At 48.0% G+C, this 12474-nt stretch overlaps 1 protein-coding gene across 1 annotated transcript in view; it reads left to right on the top strand.

The window, feature by feature from the left end:
* Window positions 1-12474, top strand: part of kif16ba (kinesin family member 16Ba) — a 59176-nt gene that overhangs the window by 32870 nt on the left and 13832 nt on the right. Inside the window, exons 18-23 of the mRNA XM_079552984.1 lie at window positions 759-812; window positions 2214-2445; window positions 8058-8185; window positions 8252-8341; window positions 8409-8496; window positions 8773-8820. Of these exons, the coding sequence (XP_079409110.1) occupies window positions 759-812; window positions 2214-2445; window positions 8058-8185; window positions 8252-8341; window positions 8409-8496; window positions 8773-8820 (640 nt within the window). The remainder of the gene's footprint in view (window positions 1-758; window positions 813-2213; window positions 2446-8057; window positions 8186-8251; window positions 8342-8408; window positions 8497-8772; window positions 8821-12474) is intronic.

Raw genomic sequence — 12474 nt, 5'->3', positions numbered from 1 at the left:
GGGCGTCTCTGCTGAGACTGCTGCCCCCGCGACCCGGCCCCGGATAAAGCGGAAGAAAATGGATGGACGGGTGTCGGCCACAGAGGAACAGAGAAGGCCTTCGTCACCATTCTTTGGAAATGGCTGATGCTCCAGAGTTTCCTAATCGTGACCTCAGATCCTTCAGTTCTGTTCAGTCTAACCTCATCTTCTCTGTGACATTCTGACCCTTTCATAACATCACCAACATGCTTCCATTTACTTCCTGCGTCTTTCCTTGGTGTCTCTTTGGTTGTTCCTGTTCGAGCTGTTCCTGTGGTTGTTCCTGTGGTTGTTCCTGTGGTTGTTCCTGTTCGAGTTGTTCCTCACTGTACTCCTTGAATGTTCCTCCTGTGGCTTTAATGTCGTTTCCTCATGCTCTCCCTCATGTTCTCCCTCATGTTCTCCCTCATGTTCTCCCTCATGTTCTCCCTCATGTTCTCCCTCGTGTTCTCCCTCGTGTTCTCCCTCATGTTCTCCCTCATGTTCTCCCTCATGTTCTCCCTCATGTTCTCCCTCATGTTCTCCCTCGTGTTCTCCCTCATGTTCTCCCTCATGTTCTCCCTCATGTTCTCCCTCATGTTCTCCCTCATGTTCTCCCTCGTGTTCTCCCTCGTGTTCTCCCTCGTGTTCTCCCTCATGTTCTCCCTCGTGTTCTCCCTCGTGTTCTCCCTCATGTTCTCCCTCGTGTTCTCCCTCATGTTCTCAGTGAACTCCGCTCACACGTGTTTCTCCTTCAGGCTGGAGTTCGAGCGGCAGCAGAGGGAGGAGCTGGACAAGCTGGAGATGAAGAGGTACAAATACTACAGTATTTACCAGAGGAGGGAGACTCCATCACATGACTCCAGTCACATGACTCCATCACATGACTCCAGTCACATGACTCCATCACATGACTCCATCACTTGACTCCAGTCACATGACTCCATCACATGACTCCCGTCACATGACTCCATCACATGACTCCATCACATGACTCGAGACTGACTTGACCAAAGCTCCAGAAAGACTTGGGCTGTATCTGAATGTCCACCCTCGTCCCTAACCCCTCATTCACTACATAGGCCCGCACTGTATAGACACTATATAGTGACTATAGTCACTATATAGTCACTATATAGTCACTATAGTCACTATATAGTCACTATAGTCACTATATAGTCACTATATAGTGACTATAGTCACTATATAGTGACTATAGTCACTATAGTCACTATATAGTCACTATATAGTCACTATAGTCACTATATAGTCACTATAGTCACTATATAGTCACTATATAGTGACTATAGTCACTATATAGTCACTATATAGTCACTATAGTCACTATATAGTCACTATATAGTCACTATATAGTCACTATAGTCACTATATAGTCACTATATAGTCACTATAGTCACTATATAGTCACTATATAGTGACTATAGTCACTATATAGTGACTATATAGTGACTATATAGTGACTATAGTCACTATATAGTGACTATATAGTCACTATAGTCACTATATAGTCACTAGTTTATTTTATGAAACAGAAAGACTGTTTTGGCACTTTTACAGGCGTTACTGTCATCACAAAAAAAGGAAGAAAAAAAGTCTCCCCAGCGTGAGCTCAGAGACGCCGAGAGTCGGTCAGAGCCCGGTGTCCGAACACCAGCAGATTGAGTGACGACATCTGCTAAAAGTTCAATAAACTCCGGGAATAAAGTATTTCTGTGATAAAAAACAAACTCAGAGACCGTGGAATATTTATGGATTAATACGAGTCAGATACTTTATATTTCACATGGATTTTACATGAATGACCTGGATTATTCGAGAGGAAGCTGTCGGTCATTTAACAGCTCGAGCTAAAGGTAAGCAGCTAACGTTAGCATGAAGCTATCGGTCATTTAACAGCTCGAGCTAAAGGTTAGCAGCTAGCGTTAGCATGAAGCTATCGGTCATTTAACAGCTCGAGCTAAAGGTTAGCAGCTAACGTTAGCATGAAGCTGTCGGTCATTTAACAGCTCGAGCTAAAGGTTAGCAGCTAACGTTAGCATGAAGCTGTCGGTCATTTAACAGCTCGAGCTAAAGGTTAGCAGCTAACGTTAGCATGAAGCTGTCGGTCATTTAACAGCTCAAGCTAAAGGTTAGCAGCTAACGTTAGCATGAAGCTGATGGCGTCGTGTCTCTGATGGCGTTGTGTCTTGCAGGCGTGTCATGGCGGAGATGGAGCAGAAGCAGCAGGACGAGCGGCGGGAGCTGCAGCGCCTCCAGCAGGAGGTGGAGAGTCAGCGCAGGGAGTCAGAGCAGCTGCAGCAGCGCATCCGTCTGCAGGAGGAGAGTCTGCGTCTGCGCAGCCAGAACCTCCACAGTCGACTGCAGGAGGTCCAGGAGCAACAGAGGAGAGTCCAGGAGGAGAGGAGGAGCAACAGGCCGCCGCAGGTTACCCACAATCCTTCACTCATACTGACACGTTTGCTCTGTGATGGAGGTTCTCTCTCTCTGTGGGGAGTTATGGAGGTTCTCTCTCTCTCTGTGGGGTTTGTTGGAGTTATGGAGGTCCTCTCTGTCTGTGGGGTTTGTTGGAGTTATGGAGGTTCTCTCTCTCTCTGTGGGGTTTGTTGGAGTTATGGAGGTTCTCTCTCTCTGTGGGGTTTGATGGAGTTATGGAGGTTCTCTCTCTCTCTGTGGGGTTTGATGGAGTTATGGAGGTTCTCTCTCTCTGTGGGGTTTGATGGAGTTATGGAGGTTCTCTCTCTCTGTGGGGTTTGATGGAGTTATGGAGGTTCTCTCTCTCTCTGTGGGGTTTGTTGGAGTTATGGAGGTTCTCTCTCTCTGTGGGGTTTGTTGGAGTTATGGAGGTTCTCTCTCTGTGGGGTTTGTTGGAGTTATGGAGGTTCTCTCTCTGTGGGGTTTGTTGGAGTTATGGAGGTTCTCTCTATCTGTGGGGTTTGATGGAGTTATGGAGGTTCTCTCTCTCTGGGGTTTGTTGGAGTTATGGAGGTTCTCTCTATCTGTGGGGTTTGATGGAGTTATGGAGGTTCTCTCTCTGTGTGGGGTTTGATGGAGTTATGGAGGTTCTCTCTGTCTGTGGGGTTTGTTGGAGTTATGGAGGTTCTCTCTGTCTGTGGGGTTTGTTGGAGTTATGGAGGTTCTCTCTGTCTGTGGGGTTTGTTGGAGTTATGGAGGTTCTCTCTGTCTGTGGGGTTTGTTGGAGTTATGGAGGTTCTCGCTCTCTGTGGGGTTTGATGGAGTTATGGAGGTTCTCTCTCTGTCTGTGGGGTTTGTTGGAGTTATGGAGGTTCTCTCTCTCTGTGGGGTTTGATGGAGTTATGGAGGTTCTCTCTGTCTGTGGGGTTTGATGGAGTTATGGATGTTCTCTCTGTCTGTGGGGTTTGTTGGAGTTATGGATGTTCTCTCTCTCTCTGTGGGGTTTGATGGAGTTATGGAGGTTCTCTCTCTCTGTGGGGTTTGTTTGAGTTATGGAGGTTCTCTCTCTGTGGGGTTTGATGGAGTTATGGAGGTTCTCTCTCTCTGTGGGGTTTGTTGGAGTTATGGAGGTTCTCTCTCTCTGTGGGGTTTGTTGGAGTTATGGAGGTTCTCTCTCTCTCTGTGGGGTTTGTTGGAGTTATGGAGGTTCTCTCTCTCTCTGTGGGGTTTGTTGGAGTTATGGAGGTTCTCTCTCTCTCTGTGGGGTTTGTTGGAGTTATGGAGGTTCTCTCTGTCTGTGGGGTTTGATGGAGTTATGGAGGTTCTCTCTCTGTCTGTGGGGTTTGTTGGAGTTATGGAGGTTCTCTCTCTCTGTGGGGTTTGATGGAGTTATGGAGGTTCTCTCTCTCTCTGTGGGGTTTGATGGAGTTATGGAGGTTCTCTCTGTCTGTGGGGTTTGATGGAGTTATGGAGGTTCTCTCTCTCTGTGGGGTTTGATGGAGTTATGGAGGTTCTCTCTCTCTGTGGAGTTTGTTGGAGTTATGGAGGTTCTCTCTCTCTGTGGGGTTTGTTGGAGTTATGGAGGTTCTCTCTCTGTGGGGTTTGTTGGAGTTATGGAGGTTCTCTCTCTCTGTGGGGTTTGATGGAGTTATGGAGGTTCTCTCTCTGTGGGGTTTGTTGGAGTTATGGAGGTTCTCTCTATCTGTGGGGTTTGATGGAGTTATGGAGGTTCTCTCTCTCTGGGGTTTGTTGGAGTTATGGAGGTTCTCTCTATCTGTGGGGTTTGATGGAGTTATGGAGGTTCTCTCTCTGTGTGGGGTTTGATGGAGTTATGGAGGTTTTCTCTGTCTGTGGGGTTTGTTGGAGTTATGGAGGTTCTCTCTGTCTGTGGGGTTTGTTGGAGTTATGGAGGTTCTCTCTCTCTCTGTGGGGTTTGATGGAGTTATGGAGGTTCTCGCTCTCTGTGGGGTTTGATGGAGTTATGGAGGTTCTCTCTCTGTCTGTGGGGTTTGTTGGAGTTATGGAGGTTCTCTCTCTCTGTGGGGTTTGATGGAGTTATGGAGGTTCTCTCTCTCTGTGGGGTTTGATGGAGTTATGGAGGTTCTCTCTGTCTGTGGGGTTTGTTGGAGTTATGGAGGTTCTCTCTCTCTGTGGGGTTTGATGGAGTTATGGAGGTTCTCTCTGTCTGTGGGGTTTGATGGAGTTATGGATGTTCTCTCTGTCTGTGGGGTTTGTTGGAGTTATGGAGGTTCTCTCTCTCTCTGTGGGGTTTGATGGAGTTATGGAGGTTCTCTCTCTCTGTGGGGTTTGATGGAGTTATGGAGGTTCTCTCTGTCTGTGGGGTTTGATGGAGTTATGGAGGTTCTCTCTCTGTGGGGTTTGATGGAGTTATGGAGGTTCTCTCTCTCTGTGGGGTTTGTTGGAGTTATGGAGTTTCTCTCTCTCTGTGGGGTTTGATGGAGTTATGGAGGTTCTCTCTCTCTGTGGGGTTTGATGGAGTTATGGAGGTTCTCTCTCTGTCTGTGGGGTTTGATGGAGTTATGGAGGTTCTCTCTCTCTGTGGGGTTTGATGGAGTTATGGAGGTTCTCTCTCTCTGTGGGGTTTGATGGAGTTATGGAGGTTCTCTCTCTCTGTGGGGTTTGTTGGAGTTATGGAGGTTCTCTCTCTCTCTGTGGGGTTTGTTGGAGTTATGGAGGTTCTCTCTCTCTCTGTGGGGTTTGTTGGAGTTATGGAGGTTCTCTCTCTCTGTGGGGTTTGTTGGAGTTATGGAGGTTCTCTCTCTCTGTGGGGTTTGTTTGAGTTATGGAGGTTCTCTCTCTGTGGGGTTTGATGGAGTTATGGAGGTTCTCTCTCTCTGTGGGGTTTGTTGGAGTTATGGAGGTTCTCTCTCTCTGTGGGGTTTGTTGGAGTTATGGAGGTTCTCTCTCTGTGGGGTTTGTTGGAGTTATGGAGGTTCTCTCTCTCTCTGTGGGGTTTGTTGGAGTTATGGAGGTTCTCTCTCTCTCTGTGGGGTTTGTTGGAGTTATGGAGGTTCTCTCTCTCTCTGTGGGGTTTGTTGGAGTTATGGAGGTTCTCTCTGTCTGTGGGGTTTGATGGAGTTATGGAGGTTCTCTCTCTGTCTGTGGGGTTTGTTGGAGTTATGGAGGTTCTCTCTCTCTGTGGGGTTTGATGGAGTTATGGAGGTTCTCTCTCTGTCTGTGGGGTTTGTTGGAGTTATGGAGGTTCTCTCTCTGTCTGTGGGGTTTGTTGGAGTTATGGAGGTTCTCTCTCTGTGGGGTTTGATGGAGTTATGGAGGTTCTCTCTCTGTGGGGTTTGATGGAGTTATGGAGGTTCTCTCTCTGTGGGGTTTGTTGGAGTTATGGAGGTTCTCTCTCTGTGGGGTTTGTTGGAGTTATGGAGGTTCTCTCTCTGTGGGGTTTGATGGAGTTATGGAGGTTCTCTCTCTGTGGGGTTTGTTGGAGTTATGGAGGTTCTCTCTCTGTGGGGTTTGTTGGAGTTATGGAGGTTCTCTCTCTGTGGGGTTTGTTGGAGTTATGGAGGTTCTCTCTCTGTGGGGTTTGATGGAGTTATGGAGGTTCTCTCTCTGTGGGGTTTGTTGGAGTTATGGAGGTTCTCTCTCTGTGGGGTTTGATGGAGTTATGGAGGTTCTCTCTCTGTGGGGTTTGTTGGAGTTATGGAGGTTCTCTCTCTGTGGGGTTTGTTGGAGTTATGGAGGTTCTCTCTCTCTCTGTGGGGTTTGATGGAGTTATGGAGGTTCTCTCTGTCTCTGTGGGGTTTGTTGGAGTTATGGAGGTTCTCTCTCTCTCTGTGGGGTTTGTTGGAGTTATGGAGGTTCTCTCTCTCTGTGGGGTTTGATGGAGTTATGGAGGTTCTCTCTCTCTGTGGGGTTTGATGGAGTTATGGAGGTTCTCTCTCTGTGGGGTTTGTTGGAGTTATGGAGGTTCTCTCTCTGTGGGGTTTGTTGGAGTTATGGAGGTTCTCTCTCTCTCTGTGGGGTTTGTTGGAGTTATGGAGGTTCTCTCTCTCTGTGGGGTTTGATGGAGTTATGGAGGTTCTCTCTCTGTGGGGTTTGATGGAGTTATGGAGGTTCTCTCTCTGTGGGGTTTGTTGGAGTTATGGAGGTTCTCTCTCTGTGGGGTTTGTTGGAGTTATGGAGGTTCTCTCTCTCTCTGTGGGGTTTGTTGGAGTTATGGAGGTTCTCTCTCTCTGTGGGGTTTGATGGAGTTATGGAGGTTCTCTCTCTGTGGGGTTTGTTGGAGTTATGGAGGTTCTCTCTCTGTGGGGTTTGTTGGAGTTATGGAGGTTCTCTCTCTCTCTGTGGGGTTTGTTGGAGTTATGGAGGTTCTCTCTCTCTGTGGGGTTTGATGGAGTTATGGAGGTTCTCTCTCTCTGTGGGGTTTGATGGAGTTATGGAGGTTCTCTCTCTGTCTGTGGGGTTTGTTGGAGTTATGGAGGTTCTCTCTCTGTCTGTGGGGTTTGATGGAGTTATGGAGGTTCTCTCTCTGTGGGGTTTGTTGGAGTTATGGAGGTTCTCTCTCTGTGGGGTTTGTTGGAGTTATGGAGGTTCTCTCTCTGTGGGGTTTGTTGGAGTTATGGAGGATCTCTCTCTGTGGGGTTTGTTGGAGTTATGGAGGTTCTCTCTCTGTGGGGTTTGTTGGAGTTATGGAGGTTCTCTCTCTCTCTGTGGGGTTTGATGGAGTTATGGAGGTTCTCTCTCTCTGTGGGGTTTGTTGGAGTTATGGAGGTTCTCTCTCTGTCTGTGGGGTTTGTTGGAGTTATGGAGGTTCTCTCTCTCTGTGGGGTTTGATGGAGTTATGGAGGTTCTCTCTCTGTCTGTGGGGTTTGTTGGAGTTATGGAGGTTCTCTCTCTGTGGGGTTTGATGGAGTTATGGAGGTTCTCTCTCTGTGGGGTTTGATGGAGTTATGGAGGTTCTCTCTCTCTCTGTGGGGTTTGATGGAGTTATGGAGGTTCTCTCTCTCTGTGGGGTTTGTTGGAGTTATGGAGGTTCTCTCTCTGTCTGTGGGGTTTGTTGGAGTTATGGAGGTTCTCTCTCTCTCTGTGGGGTTTGATGGAGTTATGGAGGTTCTCTCTCTCTCTGTGGGGTTTGATGGAGTTATGGAGGTTCTCTCTCTCTGTGGGGTTTGTTGGAGTTATGGAGGTTCTCTCTCTGTCTGTGGGGTTTGTTGGAGTTATGGAGGTTCTCTCTCTCTGTGGGGTTTGATGGAGTTATGGAGGTTCTCTCTCTGTCTGTGGGGTTTGTTGGAGTTATGGAGGTTCTCTCTCTGTGGGGTTTGTTGGAGTTATGGAGGTTCTCTCTCTGTGGGGTTTGTTGGAGTTATGGAGGATCTCTCTCTGTGGGGTTTGTTGGAGTTATGGAGGTTCTCTCTCTGTGGGGTTTGATGGAGTTATGGAGGTTCTCTCTCTGTGGGGTTTGTTGGAGTTATGGAGGTTCTCTCTCTGTGGGGTTTGTTGGAGTTATGGAGGTTCTCTCTCTCTCTGTGGGGTTTGATGGAGTTATGGAGGTTCTCTCTCTCTCTGTGGGGTTTGTTGGAGTTATGGAGGTTCTCTCTCTCTCTGTGGGGTTTGTTGGAGTTATGGAGGTTCTCTCTCTCTCTGTGGAGTTTGTTGGAGTTATGGAGGTCCTCTCTCTGCTGCAGGTGGAGGACGTGGAGCAGCGCAGTCACAGCCTGATGGTGTGGAGCTCTGAGCCTCAGGAACCGTACGAGGACCACCAGGACCACACAGACGGGTACCACTCACACACGTTCAGGTTTGATCTTTTGTTGCAGTTTAAGGAGCGCTGTGTTGTTTTCAGAGCGGAGCGCGAGCTGTGGAGTCGCAGGCTGAGCGACGACCTGAGCCCCCTGCCCCCCCCGGCCCCCCTGCCCTCGCTCTCGGACCACAGGTACCACCGAGGCACCAGATGCCCTCCCGTCCCCCCCTGTTCTCCGTCTGACTCTGTGTTTCTCCAGGATCAACGCTCTGATCGAGGAGGAGGTTCAGCGGCGCCTCCGTCAGATCAACTTCAGCAACGACAACGAGCCGGCCACGCCCACACAGGTGACCACGCCCACACAGGTGACCACGCCCACACAGGTGACCACGCCTCCTACCAGCAGATGGATGCTCTCTGAGTCTTTGGGCTTTTTCCTTGAGGCTCCAGCTAGGTTTCTAGCTGGGAAAATATTGACATATTAATTTTTGTCTCTATCCCCCAGACCAGAGTGGTTTTCCTCTGTTCCTCTGGCATTTTCTCTCATCTCTCATCACTTTTCTGTAGTTTTTCCACCACTTTTCTACGGCGTTACCTTTAACCTCGGCTCTCTTTCGTTCCAGGACGAGGAGGAGCAGCAGAACCTGAACCCCAGACGACTCAAGTACGAGGTAGGACCTGCTTTAGTGACATTGTTTTCTGAATCACCACCTCGATGGAATCTGAAATGGAAACACGGAGCTGCATGAGACGTAATTCTCTTTAAAACTCATCCTCTACATGCACGGGTTTATCCCTCAGACTCCTGAAACACATGCCTGGTCAAAGCTGAGGCGAGGGTCACAAACACAGGACAGCTGCAGGATTCTGACCCTCACAGTTATTTATTATTGGCCACATTTAGCTCAGATTCCAGCTGTAGGACGGATTCTGCTTTAAAGCCCCTGTCCACACAAAGTCCACACCCTCTTTCCCGCGTTCGTCTCAACATTGACCTATAGCGCGTAATATTTCCAAAGTGAGGACCAGGGGCTGAGGTCTGGCATTGTTGATGAAAAGTCTGTAATAAACCACAAATACGTCAAGCTGGACAAGTGTGTGATCGTCTAAAGGCTTTACCGGGTTTATTTATGTTATTGGTGCATAATTTGTTTTCATAGGATCAAGCTAGTTAGCAGCTAAGTCCGGGCGCTAAACAATCGGCTACGGCAAATTATAGATTAAAACGTAAAACAAACTACAAAATCAACAACCCCAGTGTGTGATCATTGTTAAACGGTTCTTTATGTAGATGTGGTTTGGTTTGACTTTTTTCGTGCATATTTCTCGTTTTCACTTGCTCGGTTGGAGCTTTAGCTCGTAGCAGCCCGACACAGTGTTGTTCCTCCTGCATTATAACGTCTAACGCGGCTCCTCGTTGTTTAATCCGCTTATACCAGGGTCCCACAAACCTAACATTTATAATAAATGTGTTTTTCATTGACTAAAGTCACTAAATCTGCCAGACTACGGGACTATTTTGTGTGTGTTATTAGCCGGTCACTGAAGGCTGGTCTCAGAGCGAGTCATTCTCCGCAGCTATTACGAGGATCTCAGTCAGGCTCAACGACACAACATCAGCACAGAATCACAACACAACAGGACTAACCCGGAAACACTTTTCCCTGGAAGGAAACACCGATATGCGGCACTCGTGGGCAGGAGTTATTTACCTTTTACAAGGTTTAACCTGAAGCTAGCTAGCTAGCTCAACCAGCTCAACTGTTTATGGAAACAGCTGCGGTGGAGTCGCTCACACCTGGGCCCCCCCAACTCAAACTTTTATGTTTGACTTTACTAATCCAGACAAAGATGCTTCAATGCAGGATCATTTTATGTACGCCTGAAAATGATGAATAGCCTTAACCGTTTCCAATAGAAATGTAAAGCTCATATGTTATTAACAGTAGCTAACCTAGCTGCTCACTCTCCTCTACAAACATTTATCAAACACTAAATCCATCTCATACGTTCCTGTCAGTGACTGTGGATTTAGTTTTTGAAATATCTGGAGATTTTGTCCAAAGTAAAAGAAGGGACAGTTTGAAAGAGCCTCATATCATTTAGGAACACGTGTGTGTTTTGCTCATGTGGAGACAAACATGTTGGTATGTGAATCAGAAACATGGGAAGGAGCTGCACCCTTTCACAATAAAAGCCACTGCCTGCTGTGATCTGCATGTCACGCTCTTAATCTGAAATCTCGCCCGCTGATTCTCCTCCTCGAGGCTCGGACTTTTCCGTCGGTAAAGATCGAACTCCTCGTCTTCTCGCTCGCAGAAACACGGCGGCTCTTCGTCGGATCTGAGCGGGAAACGAGAACGACCGATACAATCGGGAAGCGACGATTTAACGCTCGGAAATGTCTGTGAAGAAGAAGAAGAGCAGAAAACAGAGACTCTGAGTGAAAACACAAGCGAGAACAGACCAGAGGAGGACAAGATGGCGGAGGAGGACAAGATGGCGGAGGAGGACAAGATGGCGGAGGAAGACAAGATGGCGGAGGAGGACAAGATGGCGGAGGAGGACAAGATGGCGGAGGAGGACAAGATGGGGGAGGAAGACAAGATGGCGGAGGAAGACAAGATGGCGGAGGACAAGATGGGGGAGGAAGACAAGATGGCGGAGGAAGACAAGATGGCGGAGGAAGACAAGATGGCGGAGGAAGACAAGATGGCGGAGGAAGACAAGATGGGGGAGGAAGACAAGATGGCGGAGGAAGACAAGATGGCGGAGGAAGACAAGATGGCGGAGGAGGACAAGATGGCGGAGGAGGACAAGATGTCGGAGGAGGACAAGATGGCGGAGGAAGACAAGATGGCGGAGGAAGACAAGATGGCGGAGGAAGACAAGATGGCGGAGGAAGACAAGATGGCGGAGGAGGACAAGATGGCGGAGGAAGACAAGATGGCGGCCGCTGGGAGAGTGCGTTTTCCGAGCAGCGTGTCCGAGCTGAGCTCCTCCGTCGTGCGGTCGGTGAACTCCTACCTGAGCTCCTACGTGCAGAACGAGGAAACTCCGAGGAGCGCCGCCGTGTTCGGGTTCTTCGCCGGGAAACTGTCGGACGCTTACAGAGACGCCAACCGCAAAATCCAGGGGACGCGAGAAATCATCCAGAACGTCCAGATCCAGGACGTGACGGGAGCGATGTCCCACTACGTGTCCAGGCTGAGCCGAGAGCTGCCGGGGCTGCCCAAGATCCCGGCGGGCTTCAGTCTGAGGGAGCGGGACGAGGATTCAGAGGACGAGAAGAAACAGGTGCGAGATTAAAGACCAGATCTGCAGATGAAGGTCGACCGGGTCAAGAAATGTGGAAAAAATGTTAAAGGTGTGAAAAATAGAAGAAAAATTGTGAGAATGGTAAACATGTGGGGTGGAATGAGAAAAAAATGAGAGAAAATTTGGAAAAGTAGAAAAAAAAAGTGGAAAAAAAGGTGGTAAACGGGTTGGGGATTACGGAGTCCGCCAGGGGACATGAACAGAAAAAAAATAAGGGGAGGAGAATTTTTTTGAAACTCAAAATCCCGGCTTACTATCTAATAATAGCTACAACTCTCGTAACTTTTCATCTGGTAAGGTTAGTTTTAGTTCGTAAACTCCACTATCCTTAAGGTTAGGGCTAAGGTAAGGTTAGCTTTAGTTCGTAAACTCCACTATCCTTAAGGTTAGGGCTAAGGTAAGGTTAGCTTTAGCTCGTAAACTCCACTATCCTTAAGGTTAGGGCTAAGGTAAGGTTAGCTTTAGTTAGGGTTAGGGTTAGGGTTAGGGGTAGGGGTAGGGGTAGGGGTAGGGTTAGTGGGTTAGGGTTAGGGTTAGGGTTAGCTCGTAAACTCCACTATCATTAAGGTTAGGGCTAAGATAAGGTTAGCTTTAGTTCGTAAACTCCACTATCCTTAAGTTTAAGGCCAAGGTAAGGTTAGCTTTAGTTCGTAAACTCCACTATCCTTAAGGTTAGGGCTAAGGTAAGGTTAGCTTTAGTTCGTAAACTCCACTATCCTTAAGTTTAGGGCTAAGGTAAGGTTAGCTTTAGCTCGTAAACTCCACTATCCTTAAGTTTAGGGCTAAGGTAAGGTTAGCTTTAGTTCGTAAACTCCACTATCCTTAACGTTAGGGCTAAGGTAAGGTTAGCTTTAGTTTGTAAACTCCACTATCCTTAAGTTTAGGGCTAAGGTAAGGTTAGCTTTAGCTCGTAAACTCCACTATCCTTAAGGTTAGGGCTAAGGTAAGGTTAGCTTTAGTTCGTAAACTCCACTATCCTTAAGGTTAGGGCTAAGGTAAGGTTAGCT

This window comes from Gobius niger (genome assembly GCF_951799975.1).
Source record: "Gobius niger genome assembly, chromosome: 3".
In the NCBI taxonomy this organism is placed as follows: Eukaryota; Metazoa; Chordata; class Actinopteri; order Gobiiformes; family Gobiidae; genus Gobius; species Gobius niger.
This window is presented reverse-complemented; position numbering and strand designations above follow the sequence as displayed.